The sequence below is a fragment of the Callorhinus ursinus genome, unplaced genomic scaffold (assembly GCF_003265705.2).
Source record: "Callorhinus ursinus isolate GAN/ISIS: 27379988/994484 unplaced genomic scaffold, GSC_fseal_2.0 scaffold7, whole genome shotgun sequence".
NCBI classification, from domain to species: Eukaryota; Metazoa; Chordata; class Mammalia; order Carnivora; family Otariidae; genus Callorhinus; species Callorhinus ursinus.
Window position 1 is genome coordinate 8,716,535 of NW_027397069.1, and position 18,456 is coordinate 8,734,990.

General features: G+C 43.8%; 1 protein-coding gene across 8 annotated transcripts in view; it reads right to left on the reverse strand.

Moving 5' to 3' along the window:
* MBNL2 (muscleblind like splicing regulator 2) overlaps nucleotides 1–18,456 on the reverse strand; it is a 155,802-nt gene that overhangs the window by 13,249 nt on the left and 124,097 nt on the right. For 4 of the 8 annotated variants that reach the window (XM_073894380.1, XM_073894381.1, XM_073894384.1 and 1 more), the window contains 2 exons: nucleotides 13,926–13,961; nucleotides 12,535–12,629 (listed from right to left, as the gene is read on the reverse strand). The exons of 2 other annotated variants lie outside the window; for them this stretch is intronic. In XM_073894380.1, the coding sequence (XP_073750481.1) occupies nucleotides 12,535–12,629; nucleotides 13,926–13,961 (131 nt within the window). The remainder of the gene's footprint in view (nucleotides 1–12,534; nucleotides 12,630–13,925; nucleotides 13,962–18,456) is intronic. 2 more of the 8 variants (XM_025874770.1, XM_025874769.2) reach the window with 1 other exon arrangement.

Here is an 18,456-nt window from a genome sequence, read left to right on the forward strand (position 1 = left end):
GTCAAAATATTCATGTTTTGTGGCTTAGCCTAGGAAGTTAAAATAGGTGAAATATTACCAAATAAAACAGTGGTCTTATATGTAATTCACTTTGCTTACAACCAAACAACCTCGCAGCGGCTCCTCTGGGTTGCCTCCTCCAGGCCGTCCCAAACAACCATTCCCAAGTAGTGACGTTCAATCAGTCTGAGACTGGCATGAAGGTAAGGTTCTGTGGAGACCGTGGAGAAAAACAGTATCTCTCTTTCTAAATTAGCATTGTTTGAAAAAGTCCTGGTTGAGAGGACTCCTCTTGGTAGACTCTTTCCAGCCAGAAGTTATTTGCCACTTTAGCAACCTGGGAAAGGGTGAGATGGTGCCCTTGTCCATCTGCTTTCTAGCTCTTGTTTACCGGACTGAAATTTGAATTTCCTTGTGGTTTCATCAAGCAACGGTATTTTCAGACTATTTATGATATTGAACTTGGCTTTCAAAAAGGCTTGCTTCTATTAGAACTTTCTCCTTAAATGGTTAAAACTTTAGAAACTAATAGTGAAACTCAACAGTGAGAAGTTTTTAAGGGAACCATATAAAGAGGTTCAGCCGGATCCTCCATTGACCACAAGCTCCAATCTCATTCAAATATGGTGGAGACACAGGAGAACGGGATTTAGAGGCAGGCAAACCTGAATTCTAAGACTGTCCAGTCACTTCCTGCCTGCTTGAATCTTAAATTATTCTTTAAGATTTGCTCTCCTCCGGAAGACGGACAAAACGCTTCACAGGGTTCTGTTGAGTAGTAAATGAAATAATGTATAGCAAGTGTCTGGTATGTAACAGTGCTTATTGGTAAACGTTGGTTCCTTTCCCTTAAAAGTGAAGGGGATAAATAAAATTTGGCTTCAGCTTCTATTTAAGTGGGTATTCAAATAGCAATACCATGCACTTAAATATGATATGATCTGTATGGCACTCCATCTATGTTGGTAATTAACCTGAGTTTGATGAGATTAAAATATGAAAAATGTCAAACACACTTGCTTTCCTTTCTATATTTTTGCATATCCTGGCCTGTCACTGACAACTAACTAAAGATAGGCCGAATTTCTCTATTCCTGAAAGTCTTGACTGTCGCTCATATTTGTCATTTTCCAAACTAAAATCCTTTATTACAAAAGCATCAGTAGCCATCAGCGTCTGATGATCAGTGTCCACTGCCTAGAAAGTTAACATCGTATAAGAGGCGGGACCTCCCACAATTTATTTTTTTTAATTTTTATTTTTTTTAAGATTTTATTTATTTATTTGAGAGAGAGAGAGAGAGAGAGCACATGAGAGGGGGGGAGGGTCCGAGGGAGAAGCAGACTCCCCGCGGAGCAGGGAGCCCGATGCGGGACTCGATCCCGGGACTCCCGGATCACGACCTGAGCCGAAGGCAGTCGCTTAACCGACTGAGCCGCCCAGGCGCCCCGCGGACCTCCCACAATTTACAGTTAGATCCTGTGCAAGTCCAGTGTCTAGGCCCACTCCGTGTGTTACTGTGGCTTCGTCTCAGTAGTCCTCACCTCTACAGTGGGAATCAAACACTGTCCCTAACTCATGAGCTGAGAGGATTAGATCAGGTATTTAGTGAGTACCTGGGGGTAGGAAGCATATAAGACCACTGTTTTATTTGGTAATATTTCACCTATTTTAACTTCCTAGGCTAAGCCACAAAACATGAATATTTTGTCAAGGTGTACGTGGCATTTACTAAATACTTGTAGATCACTGTGCTTAGAGCAAACCATGATTTATGGACACTTGTGCACACCGGTCTCGTCCACCACATGTCTACACTTCTAGCTTCAAGACCTTCACCTCTCCTCTCCTGGATCTCACATACACCACAGACAGAGCCAGGGAACTTATGTTATGAGCTTATGTTAAAAAAAAAAAAAAGGCAACTCTTAAATACCCTTTTCCAAGGCAAAGAAATATAATGGGGTTTTCTTTTCATTCTTGATACACTCCTTAGATTTCCCTTTTTTAACTTCTTATTCAAGGCCATCCTTCATGTTGCAGGGGTCAGAGAAGAGCAAAGAAAAGGTGAACAATAGGAATCGATTCAAATAATTCCTCTTCTCCCGAATTCTCATAACTAAGGTGGTTCTCTGGCCTCTTCAAATATTTTGGTGTAACAATGACAAATATTGAAAGAATGACTGGTGGAAGAACTACGAAATTATTACTGGAAAAAATATTTGGAGAAAAAGAAGGAATCAAGTTTAACATCCCTGGCTATCTTTTTGGTTCCTCAAAAACCTTTCTAAATTCTATGGCGGAAGCAAAGCTATTGATCACTCAAAAACAAATGTGTAGTTAACATACTCTCGCTGCACTGTGGTTTGACAGAGGACTAAGTGTGGTGTTAGGAGATGAGTTTCTAACCCTTAAGTAACCTTGAGTGAGTCACTTAACCATTCTACGTCCTTCTTACTGTGCAATGGAAGGTTAGGAGCTTGGGGATGTTCTGACTCTGGTTCTGCCGCTGGATTGAAGATCTTGGACAAGCTTCTCGGCTTCACGAAACTGCAGTTTCCTCATCTGCATATTGGGGATAAGAACAGTCCCTCCCAGGGCCATTTTAGGTTCTAATAATTCCTGTGAAAGGCTTATTAGCACCACGCCTGGCTCTTGGAAAGCGCTCCATAAAGGAGAGCTATTGAGTTGTCTGGGTGTTGTCTATGGGCTCTCCACTTTGTGGCCCCTTGGATGACAATTTAAAGCACGTTCTCAGGAAGGCAGTGTGGTGAAGGAAAAAGCAGTACTCCAGGAAGGACGCAGATAACTGGGTTCTAGTCCTGCTGTCTTGATATTTGTGTGACTTGGATAAGCGGCCCTGCTGACCTGGGCCCTTCTTCCAATATGTAACCTGCATCATAGTTTCCTTTTGTGTATTACTGTGGCGGTGTGGCAGGATTGCGGTAAATTCGCTCCTACAACTTACTGCCTTTCAGGACTCGGATGAGTCGATGGCGGTCTTGGGTCAGCCCTGCCGTGCCTCATGTAGCCATGACTCTGGGAAAATGGGTGACATTTACAATGACCAGCTTACTGATGCCGCTCCCAGAAGGGCATTGTGGTGACCAGTGAAGAGTATCTGTATTTGGTCACGGGAAGCTCATTGACATAAGCTCTGAAGATCTCTGAAAACTCCTGAGCGAAGGGCATGATGATAAGAATAATACAATTAGGTCACTGAAAGTAAAACAGACCAAAAGCGCCAGCATATTATACCTGAAGCTGAGGCGTGACAGATTCTAAATGCTAGAACAGCTATAGTTTTCCCAACGTCAGAAAACACCAGTGAACAAATTGGTCCTTCATAGTACAAATAAAATGGAAGATGTGTCAACAAGAACCATTCTTTCTATGTTAGTCATTGGAGAGAGGTCTTGTAGAAGGCGGGTGTGGCAGGGACAAGGAAGTTGGTAAAGGTATTACAGAAGCTGGAGAAGACCCTTAGGGAGCCCTGAATTTCTCTGATTCTTAATTATCTAACCCTACTCATATTTGCTGTTTTCTCTCTGTCCCAATGTCATCTCTGCGGCGATGAAGTAGCTTCCTCCCCCGTGAACCTGACCTTGGCCTGTCTCAGCGAGTTTCTACCTGCTCACTTGCCATAGATCAGTGTTTCCAAGTCTCTCATTTACCATGTCACTGTCTAGCTCTCATCCTGCCCTCCCAGGCCCTCGGCAACTAATCCCTCCTCGCCTGTACAACTGAGCTTTCCAGTCCTGCCCAAACGCACCCCCCCTCACTCCCACTTGCCACAGCATGGCCTACAGCTGGTCGTTTGCCCCCCTGAGCTACTGTCCACCCCCCTCCTATAGATCTGACAAAATCATAGCTGTTCTCTCTGCCTCTGCTGAGGGATAAAGTCCAGGACTGATTCTGAAACTCCCGTCAGAACCACACAGGCTACTGGAGAAGAGGCTGGGGTCAGGGGCAGGCATAGACAGACTTCAGGGTCAGCTAGACTTGAGGTCAAATGCAGCTCTAGTACTGATTAGAGCCTAAGCCTTGATTCTGTCACAAGTAAAAGGGGGAGAAGAGGACGCACCCGACAAGGTTAAACACGAGAATGCACGTGAAGCAGGGTGGTGGTGCACTCGGGCCTGTGGGTTCCGTTTTCCCCTTATCCCACGCCCATCTCCAGCCCTTACACTTCACGCTGGTTCTTCTCTGTCAAATTCCCATGCATCCCTCAAGACCTACCTCCTCAGCCCCTTTAGGGATAAGGCCCTGCCATGGAGGGCCTTATCCTCCCACGTAGTATTGTTGGAGTCTTTGGCTATTTCGCTTTGTGACATTCCCCGATGCATGTTTCTCAGACGAGGCGGTAAACTCCAGGTAGCTACTAGCACCTCTCCACCCTGGCGGCCTCCAGAATGATCAGCAGGCTCAGCCAGGTCTAGCCTTGGAGCCGTGGCCTCAAGCAATGTGGCCCGGAGAAAATGCTAGCAGAGGCTGAGAGGCCAGACCTAATGCCAACCGTCTGTGACACACGGTGGTGTCATCTCCAGTCAGTGAAGGAACAGTCAGGGTAGCTGGCTATCCCTCCTTCTCATCAGGAAGCCGTGAGGATGTCTCCTCTCCATCTGCCCTCACAGAAAGCCTGGCAAGTCCCCAAACACGCAGGGAGCCGCGCGCGGGGGAGGGCAGCAGTGGCAGAACTTGGGGAGATAAATGCCCATAAATCAGAACTGTGCTCTGCTCCTAACGATTTTTATTAAGACTGAGACCCTGGGGCGCCTGGGTGGCTCAGATGGTTAAGCGTCTGCCTTCGGCTCAGGTCATGACATCCAGGTCCTGGGATCGAGCCCCAGGTCCGGATCCCAGCTCAGCAGGGCGGGGGGTCTGCTTCTCCCTCTCCCACTGCCTCTCCCCCTGCTTGCGCTCTCTCTGTCTCTCTCTGTCTCTCAAATGAATAAATAAAATCTTGAAAAAAAAATTGAAAAAGACTGAGACCCCATTCATCTTTCAACCCTTGAGAATGGATCCGAATTCCTGCCTTGTAGCTCAGCTCTCTTTCCTTACAGATCTAGAGCCGAAATAAACACACATACGGGATGAACTGTACATTCATTATGCTCAAAAGAGAAAAGCCCCAAATTAGGAAAGTTGGGCATGATTTTGTTACCATCCACAAAAGCCCAAATACTCCTGGGACTAGAACTTCTCCATCTAAAAAGATTGCCCCCCAAATTCCATCAAAATGCAAAAGAGGATGGGATTTGAGGCATAATAAGTAGGACAATCCACCAGGCAGTCAAGCTCCGCATAAGGACCCTTGACATTTTCTCTTCAGCTGCACAAAATCGGAGCTGATATTATGTCTTTAGGTGCTATCTACAAAAGAATTCTACCCAACTTTCTCACCATGAGGTATAAATTATTCATGAACAATGAAAATGTACTAGATGACAACACTTACGTAACTTAGCCTTTCCTCAGAGAATCTGCAGATACATTTATTAATTAAACCTCATGGGAGTTAGTCCTGCAAAGCAGCTGCTTCCGAGGCAGAAAACTAAAAGGTCTACTGCCTTCTTCTTTTCTGATTTCTTCAAGAGAAAACATAATCTGCCTCTATGGCTCTCTGAGATCCAAGACCCACCTCTCTAAAAATGTTTTGACCACGCTTGATGCTAAGTCTGGTTCCCGATGCCCTAGCCACATTGCACATGGCACTACACTCAAATTGCCAAGTAGCTGTAACCAACAGCGTTAACTGAATGCAAATACTGCAATTTCAAAAAATCAGTGGGTTTTTTTTTTTTACTTGAAGAGATATGGCAGGCTCCAGTCTCCACCCCCCTACACACACACACACACACACACACACACACACACACACACACGCCCCTCTCTTACTGCTGCCATTCTCCACAAAATATTTGATGTGACAATTCTGCCTCATTTGAAGCAACCCGATCCATCACTGAAATGGAACCTCCTTCTATAGTTAGAACATCAGCAAAAAGTTTAAGGTGCTTAAGCCGCTTCCGTGGTCTGAAGTCTAATGCTGAGATAGATGTCTCCACCCAAGGACTAGTCACCAGGGCTGGATTTTGACATTTGCCCTCTGGGCCTTTCTGGAGCACAGTACAGCTGGCCCCCAGCTGTTTTCCATAATCTGTTCCCGGGAACCAGCAAACTAGGAGGAAGGAGGAGTCTGAGTATCTGTACGTGGAGGCCAGTTACTACCCTGTGTTCCGCAGAGGACTCTCACAGAAGCCTCCTCCCCCCCTGCACCAAGGCTTTGCAGAACCAAGATTTTTCTTATGAAAATAACAGGCTCCCAATGGGTCAAGTGGTGAATAGTGGGGAATGTTTAATGCCTCCCACATTTATCCGAATATAGTCCTGACAGATGGCTTTGCATAATAGATGTTTTATAAAACTCTTTGAGATGAGAGTTTAAGTAAAACATGACCTTACCTTTCTAGATTTCTCGGTTAGTACAGGCTAACTTACATATGTGAAAATCTTTATACAAATAGTTTTGAAGCTGTGTTCACATTTATTTGTGAGAAGGAAGTAAAATCTGATGCTTTTAAGCTTTTTTCTTCCCTCTCAAGTAATCTGTAGCAGGCCAGATAAAGCATAATGTTGTGAAGCCGGTTGCATGTAATTATTTTTTTTTGATCCAACATTGCTGCTGTTGATTATCATATGCAATAAATTTATACAAGGCAGGTGTGGAAAATGAGATTTTCTGACTTATCAAATATTCTAATAAATAGAAGGTTATGTGTGTATATTATTAACTAATTTTCAATAAACTCTTCCTCAGTTCAACTTTCTGTTGAATGGATTTAATCTTTGGGGGAGTGTTCAGAAGATATGATAAGACCTAGAGGTCAGAATTCTAAACCTGAATCATCACTTTTTGTAGATGTGATTTTTTTTTTTTAACATCTTGCCAGAAATAGAATTTGTTTTCACCAGCTTTAAAGGTGCTGGTGGGGTGGGTGCTCCGCAAAAAGTTTCCTAATATCCAAGGGTAAGAATTTTTCTTCCTGGGGCGCCTGGGTGGCTCAGTTGTTAAGCGTCTGCCTTCAGCTACGGTCATGATCCCAGGGTCCTGGGATCGAGCCCTGCATCGGGCTCCCTGCTCCACGGGAAGCCTGCTTCTCCCTCTCCCACTCCCCCTGCTGTGTTCCCTCTCTTCGCTGTATCTCTCTCTCTGTGTCAAATAAATAAATAAAATCTTTTAATAAAAAAAGAATTTTTCTTCCATGCTTAGCACAGGCTCACTTCCCAGAATGAATTAGATGGATAATTGCCCTCACTGCTCCCATAGCCCTCACTGTAAAAGCCTGGGCAACGTGCATTCACGCCACACCTAGAGGGACTCTTTCTTTTGAGCAAAGGCTTGGGAGGTCTTTGAGCTTTTGTGGCTCTGAAATCTCATTTAGGTAGGAAGTGGGAAGCCACACATTAGGGGTAAGCACGCTGGACACATGTGACCGATGAGTGCATTCAACTGCTGTCCTTAAAGGGACTGAGTTCAGGTCCTTCGGGGGCGACTTCCTGTGGCTAACCCTTCATGTCAGCCCAAATTTCTCTTTCTGCCCTGGGACGTTTATTAGGATGGGTTTTGCCATAGTATGAAATAGTTTTTATGTTTCTGTTGGGTTAAAAGTAACTCTCCCCGTGTAAGGGGCAAAGGCAAGGCAAAGGAGGTCGTTGCTAGGGGCCACTGCCTCAGTTCGGGCTCTTGTTAAAACCCCTCACTGCTCTCCACACTCTCCTGCCTCAGATCCATCTGCTCATTCTCCCCAGAGTTCTGTTCTATCACTATCCTTCCTGAAGACCTTCATTGGCCCAATCAGGCAAAACCCTCCGCCTTGGCATTGAAGAATCAGACCCGGTTGCAGCCAGCCCTGCACACGGAGGCTATGACCAGACTGTTGGCTCTCCACCTCGATTGTACACTTCCCTGCCCACCCGTGCGCGTGAGCTTGCCCTTCTGTCTTGTGGGCAAAGATGCTCGGAAGAGCACACAGGTGGAGTCCTTGTAGGACTCAGGGGCCAGAGAAAGCACGTCTAGCTACAGGGGTACAGGGAAAGACTCGCCACATAGACTGGGCCTTCAAGGATGTTATTAGGTAAACTGAAGAAACTCTGTATATAAATGAAGAAGCTAAAACTTAGAATGTATTTATTGGGGGATTATTTTCTCCCCTCTTGAAACAGATGTAGTTTTGAAATAAAAAACAATAAAGCAATGACTGGACAGACTACTATAATAATTCAAGTTATAGGAATTTCAATCTGTACGCTTGTTAAATAAAATGTCTTACGATATGAAGAAACTAGGTAATCCCATATACTGAGCTGTGCACCGGTACGTTTTTTAATGTTGTCTTCTGAGATGAAATGGGTCCCACTGTAGGCATCTATAGACGTACACATTCCGACTCTCTGTGAGGCTGAAACTGACTGATTTATATGGTATTCTCATTTTCATTTCCAGTTTTCCTCGTGACCAAGTCATTTGTTGGCTGGTGGACAGAACTAAGACAGTCAGTCACACGGAACAGGCCCATGAGCCTGCTTCATTAGGACCGATGACGAGTTCTCTTTTTACTTCTCTGTTTCTTCCTTCTCACCTAGTGTGTATAGATACTGCTCGTAATTTTCAACCTCCTCACTGGTTATGATATTACACAGACTATTCACAGATGGTTATATATTATAATTAATATATATCCGCTAGATGGTTCTAGATGTGAGCTGGTTATTACATCTCCGGCTTGAAGCCAGGCTCCAATTCAGTTCATCTCCCCGGCTTAGGAGTGACCTTGGTTTCAGCTGAGACTCCGTCACTGTGTGTTGCTATTGGGTCTCACGTGCAAGATAGTTGCAAATGGGGAAAGAAGTGACTTTCCTGTATTTATGATGATGAGAAAGGTGGTATAGCATGGTGGTTAAGAACAGGGCTTCTGGAACCAAACTGCCCGGGATTCAGTTCCAGCAAAACCACTTATTGGCTGTTATTTAACTTTGGCCAAGGTAGTTAACCTCTGTTTCGGTTTTACCACCTGTAAGATAGAGATGACCAAAGTTGTCCTCCTAAGACTGTGGTGAGGATTAAGTGAGTCTGTCTATACATACGTACCCTCTCTCATATAATATAAAACGTACGGTATGATATATAATGTAATATGTAGTACATTACATGAGAGAGAAGCCATTTATAATAGTACCTTGTACATAACAAGCCGTTTGTAAATAATATTAGGTAATAGTAAAATTATTAAATATAATTTGTATGTTAAGGTCTAAAGGCCTTAGTTCAAACAGGAAGTCATTGCTAGTAGTACTAGTGTGTTTATTTATTGTATTTTTGTTTCCGTATCTATGCCCAGAGCCAAGCAATCAGAAAAAGTTGTTTTATATTTCCCCAAAGTTTTATGGATTTTGTCTTCACTGAATTTCAAGCTAAGTTCAGTTGAAACTTTCATTGCCGGCACCTCGATGAAGCCCTGAGGATAGAATTTAGAGATTTGTGGCTTGTTCATCTCGGCTCACCACGGACCAACATGTAAAGGAAACTGGACCAGAGGCTCTGTCATGGGATGTTCTGGTCTATCTTCTGTGTTCTATGAATGACTTGGATCTAATTACAAATACCTATGAGGTCTGAACTATTTGAACTGACAGTCTAAATTGATCCAATGAACTGAAAGACTGTCAAAACTGCAGCACATTTTGTGTTAAAGACAGATCACTCCATGAAGGAAAAAGAAGGCAGGATGCTTAGCACGCCCTGAGCTCTGAAATCCCTAGCTCTACTTGCCAAATCTGCTGGTGTCCAGCTTTCTATCATCCCAGATTCTGGGTCCAGCAGAGCAGCTGAACGACCACAGGTCTGCTGGATCTTGGGGCTGGAAGGGACTTCAGAGGTGATCTAATGCTAGGTTTCCTTTCACAGAGGAGGAAATTGAGACCTACTACGTTTAAATGACACCTCGTTCACGTGGATATGATTCCATCTGAGTTTAAAGGGTGAAATTAATAACGGGATAATTTGTCATGCCACAGCCATCAGCAGTCTCTGACTTCGGGGGCACTGGAAAGATTTCTAAGTTCTTTTGTAGCTGCTTCGCTCTTTGAAACTTGTTGAAAATATGTAAAAAATATCATGCCTGAATAATTTAATTTTATGATTATTTCTTTTTCTGTGGTTTCCACCAAGAGCTGCTAAAGGATTTCTCCTCTTCATCACTGAAGTGCAATCCGGCAACTGTTACATCCGATTAACTGCACAACGCAGGGTCTAGGATACTCGAAGCTACTGTCAGATACTTCTTTAATAATATTTCTTTAAATGTAATTGAAGTTAAACGTGTTGGTTCCTTTACCAATTGCAGTCTGCTGTAAAATGATATATTTTAGCCTCTGCATATCTCATGCTTCCTACCCCTGCCTCCCTACACACAAACCTGTGCATATATATGCATGCAATCTCTCAAAGTTTTGGGGAGCCCAAAGGGAGCCCAAAAAATCACCAGGCTGGAAAAAATATTTATGATACGTGATTAAGTGTTTATTATAATAATGGAGTTTATCCTCAAACTCCAAAGTATTTCTTTATCTTGACTTCCTTTCTATTCTTAGGAAAGATCTCTCAGTATGAGAAGTACTTAACTGGCTGGGCGCCTGGGTGGCGCAGTCGGTCAAGCATCCGACTCTTGGTTTCAGCTCAGGTCCTGATCTCAGGATCCTGAGATCGAGCCCCATGCCGGGCTTCACGCTCAGCACGGAGTCTGCTAAAATTTCTCTCTCCCTTTCCCTCTGCCCCTCCCTGCTTTGTGCTTGCTCCTGCATTCGACAGCTCTCTCTCTCTTCCTCTCTAAAATAAATAAATAAAAGAAGAAGTGCTTAACTTGCCATCATAATGAATACTACTATACTATACTTGCCTTCTTGCAAAAGGACTTTGTCACAAAAATTCTGTCAAAAATCACAAAAACATGGTTCAAGAAGAAGGCAGGACTTTGACATAAATATCCAGATATCTAGCTTCCTCATAACGAAACGAGCAAACGAAAGGAGTGCTTTGAACCTAGTAATGGAAGGATGCAAACTTTCTCTCCCTCTTCCATCCCATCATTTCTTTTGAGTCTTCCCAGCTAAGAAACTTATTTGCTATTCTTTGTTACATCTGTTTGGAGGCTGAGTTGGCTTTCCTTAGAGGTAAGCTGGCATCTTTGAGGTGATAAATGAAGAGCTAAAGAATTAGCAACAGTTTATATCTGCCTCCGAGAGCACATGTGGGCTCGCCTTCCCCCCTCCACCTTCTTTCCTCCTTCGTCACAATTCAGAGGACGCAGTCAGAAACTATCGGGATTTCACTTGTATTCCTTCATTCAAGTGCACTCACACTTGTCTTTTCAGTGATGAAGCCTACGGCCCTGGAATCACTTATTCACTTGAACGTAGAAAGTGTGAATCAGCCCTTCCCACCTGCAGAATGCAGTCTGGAATCCGCCATTGATGCCCTGACATGATTTCTCCAAATTTCTCCCATTAGCTCCAACCTTCCCCCCAGCTCACTCCTATGTCTCTTTTTATCTTTTATCAGTAAAGCTGATTAAAAAATTTTAAGCTAAAAACAAAGCCAAAACCACTTCTCTTGTACGAAGGGAGGGCGTGCGCAAAAACCTGTTTCCCTAGGCGAGGTTGAGGGTTGATGCTCACCCATCCTCATGTGCATCTCCTGTGCCAGGAGCACAAATCTGCGAGCTGGTTGGCTGGGGTTAGGGGTACAGTCAGCCCGTGATTACAGAGTGGGAAATGGCCAACTGGTTCTCACTGAGAATAGAACATCCATGGTCTTACTGGCACATGCATTAAACCAACCGAGTTAAACATCCCTACTTGGTTATATCCAGCCTTTGTGAACTCAGCGCCCAGCATTCTTCTTCCAGTACACCCTGGCTCTTAGGCCAGTATCTAGACAAACTGTGAAGTGGGGACCAGTGACTTTGGGAGCACAAGCGACCAAGGCGAGATGTTGACAAGCATCATTCAGACCTCAAATTTGACACGAAGGCAAAAGGGGGAGACTTTTCTAAGAGGAGAATTTTTTTTTCTTCCCTCCCCAACAGAGGTGATAGGGTCTGAATGAACTGAATCGAAATAGAGCCAGTTTTCAAGCACCCGTGGGCGAGCTTTTACGATTTTTCTGCGGCAATTCACAAACCACTGGATAGGTAACGCTGTACTAAGAGGAACTGAAGCCTGTCAGGTTAATTACACAATATTAGGTACGAAAACAAACAGTGCAACACAAAACATAGCTACATCATTATTTGCAGTAAATGTTAACTCTAAATAAGTGCAACCTGTCCATAAATGCTTGCTATAAACTAATTAAAAAAATAAAATTTGATGGATAAACATGAAAAAAAAATTCTCACTGAGAATTTTTTTTTTAAATATCAGCACTCATTTAGAGTTTGGGATTTGTGAAAGAAAGCTTTAAAAGGAGCAAACCTGATTGGCTGCGGCTGTTGCTGCGAAGGGGACACTTGTTGCAGGAGTTGTTGCTGCAGAGACAGTGGCTGACGTAGCGCTGTGCATCATGGGTACTTTCAGGAGGGGAACCATGGGAGCAATGAACAGGAGGGTGTAGCATTATGGTAATAGAAGTGGTATTTTGGCATGGTGAATATCAGAGCAGCAAGCCATCATGGGTTAAACCAGCAGATGGCATGCAATCACAATGCAAAGCAAGGAAGCATGGGAGAGAAATAAAAAAGGGAAAATAGCTTATTACAAGTACAATTAAAGGAAGTTTTAAAACATAATCAGTGATTCCCAGAAAGGCCAAAGCAGATTACTTTGGTTGATGTATTTATCAACATTTTTACTTCTGGCAATGTATCATTCCCAATGTGGAGCCTATGGTTGTAGGTACGGTTAGGTTTCCTCCAAAAATGCGAAATGGAACGTCCAATGAAGTAAGAAGATGTGATACTCATTTTTGTCATTCTAGAACATCCAAGGCTCGACATGTCGGCCTAATTTGGGGTAGGATATTTTTTGGAATCAATTATGGTTAAATTGAATATTTTTGTCGATCTGGAGCTGCTGTTTTGGGGCTGAAATTGTTGGAGGTTGGGGTTTATTCTGGGTTCATAAATGGCAGAGCAAAAATCGTGGCCTTGATGTCAATTCTAACGTAGTTACTGCGAAACAGCAGGCAAATTTGGCCAACGGTTACTTCTCTTTATTCTAAACGGAACTCATCCATACGTCCTAAAGACAGACTTTTGTACCAAGGCACTGGATGTGTAGAGATAATGATATAGTATTAAAATTTAACATCTAAGGGAGTGCTACGGTCCGAATAATCACCCCAAAGAAATTGACACTTAAAATTAAAAAGGATACTAAAGCAAGGCAGTTCAGACATTTGTTTTCAAAATACATCCATTTACAGTTTTTAAAAATAAATACTTCTGGGAAACTCTGATAACTCTAACACACAGCAAAAAGGAGATAAAGGCACACCACTATGAAACTTTAAAACATTGATGAAATTAGCCTGCCTTTCTGATAAAGTCAGCTTTTTTTTCCTCTTATGCTAAACCATATAAACTATAAAGAGAAACAAAATACAGATCATTAAAAAGCAGTACTTGTGGTTTTATGTCTTGCAGTGGTTGTTCTAGCACAGTGGTTATTCTGGTCACATTAAAACGATCATTTTCTTAAATAATACAAGTACATCTTTAAAAACCTATCCATTAACTCTAAAGCCAAATAAAGCCTTCAGATCTACCATTTCCTAAAGCATTTCTACCATCTCTGAAATAAATTTCAAGCAAGTGAAGGTACTGTACATAATAGAAAAAGACAAATAAAAAAAGGTTGAAACCTACCAATACTGGTAGCGGGAGTCATGCACAAAACTGACCCTGCATGTCATGCAATGGCAGGTGGAAAAAGTGAATAAAGGGAAAGAAACAGGTTAGCGGTTTAGAGTTAACATTCAAAGTGAGATTGAAGCACAACCAGAAATCAGTAGGGTTAGTTAACACAGTCTTTTAGAGTTATTTACGTTTTTAGGACTGACACAAATATCTCTGACTTGTTGGAAGCCAATATTACTCAAAGATCACTCCTTCAATGCTTTTCACACTTTTTACTCGGCTCCATCGACATGATTCTTCTAAAGAATGACATGTGACAATGTCGAGAGTGTCCTTCCTCTAAGACCTTTACAGACATCATCGAGGTTAATCCTCCAAGGTAGGAAGTGGGTATTTTACAGATGAAAAATCTGAGGCATAGTAACTACTCCAAGGTCATGCTCAGTGGGAATCGAGGGTAAGGCTAGAAATAGAATTCTACTCCTAAATCCAGGTCAGGGCTTGTATTCGCTGGATTACACTGACCTTATTGCATTAAACGTCTGTTTGCTTGTTTGTTTGTTTCGTGTCAAAAACAATGGGAAAATCAAAACGGTAACTAAGATTCCGTATCCTCCAAATCAAAGGCTCGCAGGTCAGGTGAATTTTAGATGATTGCCTAGAAGCCCTACAGCACAGGAAGACTGAAGTTCTTGTGACAGAATGACCTGGATGTGTACGTGACCTGTTTTCTGCTATGAGATTCATCATGATAAAGGAGCGGTGCCTAGCCATAAAGCCTAAAGGGAGTAGAGGCGAAACAGTGCCAAATTGGGGCTGACTTAGGACCAGGCCTAGCGACTGTGTCATGGCTGCTTTTAGGTGATCCCTCAGGGAGATCTTTGGCAAAACTCCTAGGATAGCTCAGGTTGGTGCCCAAGTGGAAGGATGGGGGAGAGGGAGGAAAGGGAGGGAAGGTTTCAATCCCTCCAGGGGAATAGCTACCTTCCCTGCAGGGGGCCGTATTAATATGCTTGAATCCGAAAACTTTGACCCTGAAGAGAAATGTATGTGGTAGAGTACTGAAAAAATTGAATTATCTACTTCTGGTTCAGTTCCTTAGACTAAAAATCAAGGTAATATAAGGATTATATACCTGAAGATGGTGTGTCATGGAGGTGACAGAGCATGCATTTTTAATGAATGAATGAAACGTCTCTTTAACAAATGGGTGTACCTGCTTAGGGTTTTAGAACTGCGTTCTGAGACACCAGGTGAAGAATCTGAGATGCGTAGACCTTTGTTCTCTCTCTGCTGAACTGTCCACACCTGAGGGATACTTTCTGCCTGATCTACATTTTGGTCAGGCTAACATTAACCGGTCAGGAACAGAGGCTGTTTAACTGATTACTGGATTTTTCAGCAAACGCATGTTAATGAATCTGACTTCATACACACACACACACACACACACACACACACACACACCTCAAAATCCTTCTCTTTCTCTGGCCCTATCTTTCTAATCTTCGTAAACAAACTTCTGGACAGTTGCCTGCTCATAAATTTTCACTTCCTTTACCCCACTTGCTCTTCGATCTTCTCCAAGTTGACTTCCATATTCAGGTCTCTCCTCCCACTGCTAATGTCCTCAAGAACTCCCTATTTCTGCAGTCATTAGGAACTCTTCCATCTTCATCTAATGTGAGTCTTGGTAACATTTAACACTTGGCTGCTCCCTCCATAATAAACCACTCTTTTCCCTTGGATTTTCTAATACCCCCCGCCCCCCCCCCCCCCACACACACGCATAGACACACACATACTCTATAGCTTATATGCTGGAGTTTTTTCAGGACTCCGTTCTGGTTCCTCTTCATCTACGCTGTACTTTTTCTGGGCGTATCATTCAATCCAGGATTTAAATACTATCTGTAAGCTCGAGGCTTCCAAATTTATGCATCTACCTGCCCTCTTGAAATTCCCTGCTGCAACTCACCAATAAGCCAAAGCAATCCTGTTTCTAAAATGCATCTTGTGTTGGTCTGTCTGCCACTCTGCCGCCACTCCGCCGGTCCCGATCGCCATCATCTCTAGGCTGGGCCATGGCGTGACGTCCTAACTTGTCATCCTGTTTGCCTTCCTGTCCCCTGCCTAATCTGCTCCACTCTTCGGCTTTCTAAATACCGGTCTCTTCGCTTCTCTGCTGGAATGATTCACTGTCTTTCCATTGCTTTTAGGATAAAGGCCCCCTCTGGTCCACTCTCTGACTCTCTCCCCAGCTCCATTCCATACCCTCCTCCGGGGGCGGGCACCGTGACCTCGGCAGATTAGCCTCTCATTTCTTTGAACTGAACACAGCACACTTTTGTCCTACCTTTGGGCTTCCCACAAGCCCTCCCCTCTGCCTCGAATAATCTTCGCCCCACTCTTTTCATCTTCCTGGTCTCAAGGTTATGTGTCACTTCTTTAGAAAACTGTTCAGTTGTTCTTTGACCTATCTCCATCTGCCATTTAAATCAGTTTATTATTTTCAAGTTTATTGAACTCTACTTTTTCATTCATCGGCCTTACAAAGCATTTAAGTTATATATTTATGTGGGCATTTATTTATTTTTTTTAAAGATTTTATTTATTTATTTGAGAGAGAGAGAATGAGAGATAGAGAGCACGAGAAGGAAGAGGGTCAGAGGGAGAAGCAGACTTCCCGCCGAGCAGGGAGCCCGACGTGGGACTCGATCCCGGGACTCCGGGATCATGACCTGAGCCGAAGGCAGTCGCTTAACCAACTGAGCCACCCAGGCGCCCTATGTGGGCATTTATTGGAATATCCATCTCTCCTCCTCTCCTGTCAACTCTGGGAGGGCAGGATTCACGTCTGTCTAGGTCTCTGGGGCACAGAGTAGGTGGTCCATCGGTTGAATGAGGGTTTTCAGTCATTAGTGAGTGTATTGGGAGCAGCTGGTTCCTAAAATTTATTAAAGTACCCACTTTGTCAATGACTTTATTTTAAAGCGAACGTGGCTGGATTCAAAGTTATCCCAAACAAATTCTGCTATTCTCTTGCATTCCAGTGTGTGTGTGTGTGTGTGTGTGTGTATGTGTGTGTGTGTGTGTGTGTGTTGGGGGGGGTGTTTCTTTCCTGTGTCATGGCTGCGAGAATGTCCCTGGGTTGCAAACCACCACCCCCACCACCACCACCTCCTGCAGCCACACTGAGCGGGGACTAAACATCAGTTTAGCGTCAGTTCAGGATGTGGCTGAAATGCTCGACCAAATTCATCTGATGAGCTTCTCTCTCTCTCTTTGTGGTCGAAAAGTGATATGACTATTGGAAATGCATAGCTTTGGCTGTGCGTGGCCGTCTACCTCAGTGCCAGATTCCGCTCGTCTTTTCTGCCTCTGTACCCTCTGCCTACCCCTTCAAGTACTTGGCATTGCAGCTAAAATGAACAACTTGTAATCCCTCAACTATGCTCTCCCCAACCTCTGCTCTCCCTAACTATGCTCTCCCCAGCTACGTCCCCCCCCCCCCGCCTGAGATGCTCTGCGGCCACTGGTAAAATCTTCCTTTCGAAGTCCTAAGCAATTTTCTTTTCCTTCGGACAGTCGCTTCTTTCTCAGTTTCCTTTGCCCCCACCCCCCCAGCACATGCTGACGGCCCTGGCACCCTACGGCTTTCTGCACTCTCAGAGCTTTGCCCGCGCCCCAGTGGGCCCTTAGCGCGCGGCACTGTATTGGCTTCTCCCTAGTTCCGAACTCCTTCATAGTCTCATTCCTGGATCTGGAACCCAGAACTTACTCTGCGTTCAAGAATTGTTTGCCCAATTAAGGGGGGGGCAAATACGTTTGGCTGTGGTTGTACAGGTCGAGTTTCCACTAAACGCTGACGAATCTTTCACCAAGGTGTGTGACAGATAACCTTACCTAACCTTATGGTTTCGGATCAATAGGCAACATTTACACCAGAGCTTTTCCTTGTTCTACTTATTCTGTACATCCAACATAATGAGATTAAATCAGAGAGGGACTCGGTGGGTCGTTCTGTTCTGACTGGCTGAAGAATTCCACTAAGACACTAATTCTATCAACAGGGACTTCTCAGCTGTTCTCTGCTGCGTTTGCCACAAATATTTCAACGCTAGAATCTGTGAGTCAGGATTCTCTGGATAATTCCACGAGTTATATATTCCACTCTGCAGCATAGACACACAGCCTCAGTTTTCCCATCTGCAAAATGCAAATAATCATGCCGGCCACTGGCAGAACTCTCTCGAAGAGTAATGAGACAATGCCTGTAAGAACACTTACAGCAACACAATAAACCGGTCAGAGAAATGCCGAGAATTACGACCCTGCTGTTTTTGAGAGTGTGTATGGTTTCTGCCACTGGCCTAACGTAGTGAAGAACAAGTATGAACTCCTAGATTAAAATAATCCCTATCAAAAAAGGAGAAAAGGAAAAGTCTCACCCGCTCCAAACGTGCTAGGGCATCAGCCAAGGTGATATTTCTATGAGCATGGTTTGGGAGAAGAATCCCATATTTTGCACAATGTTTTA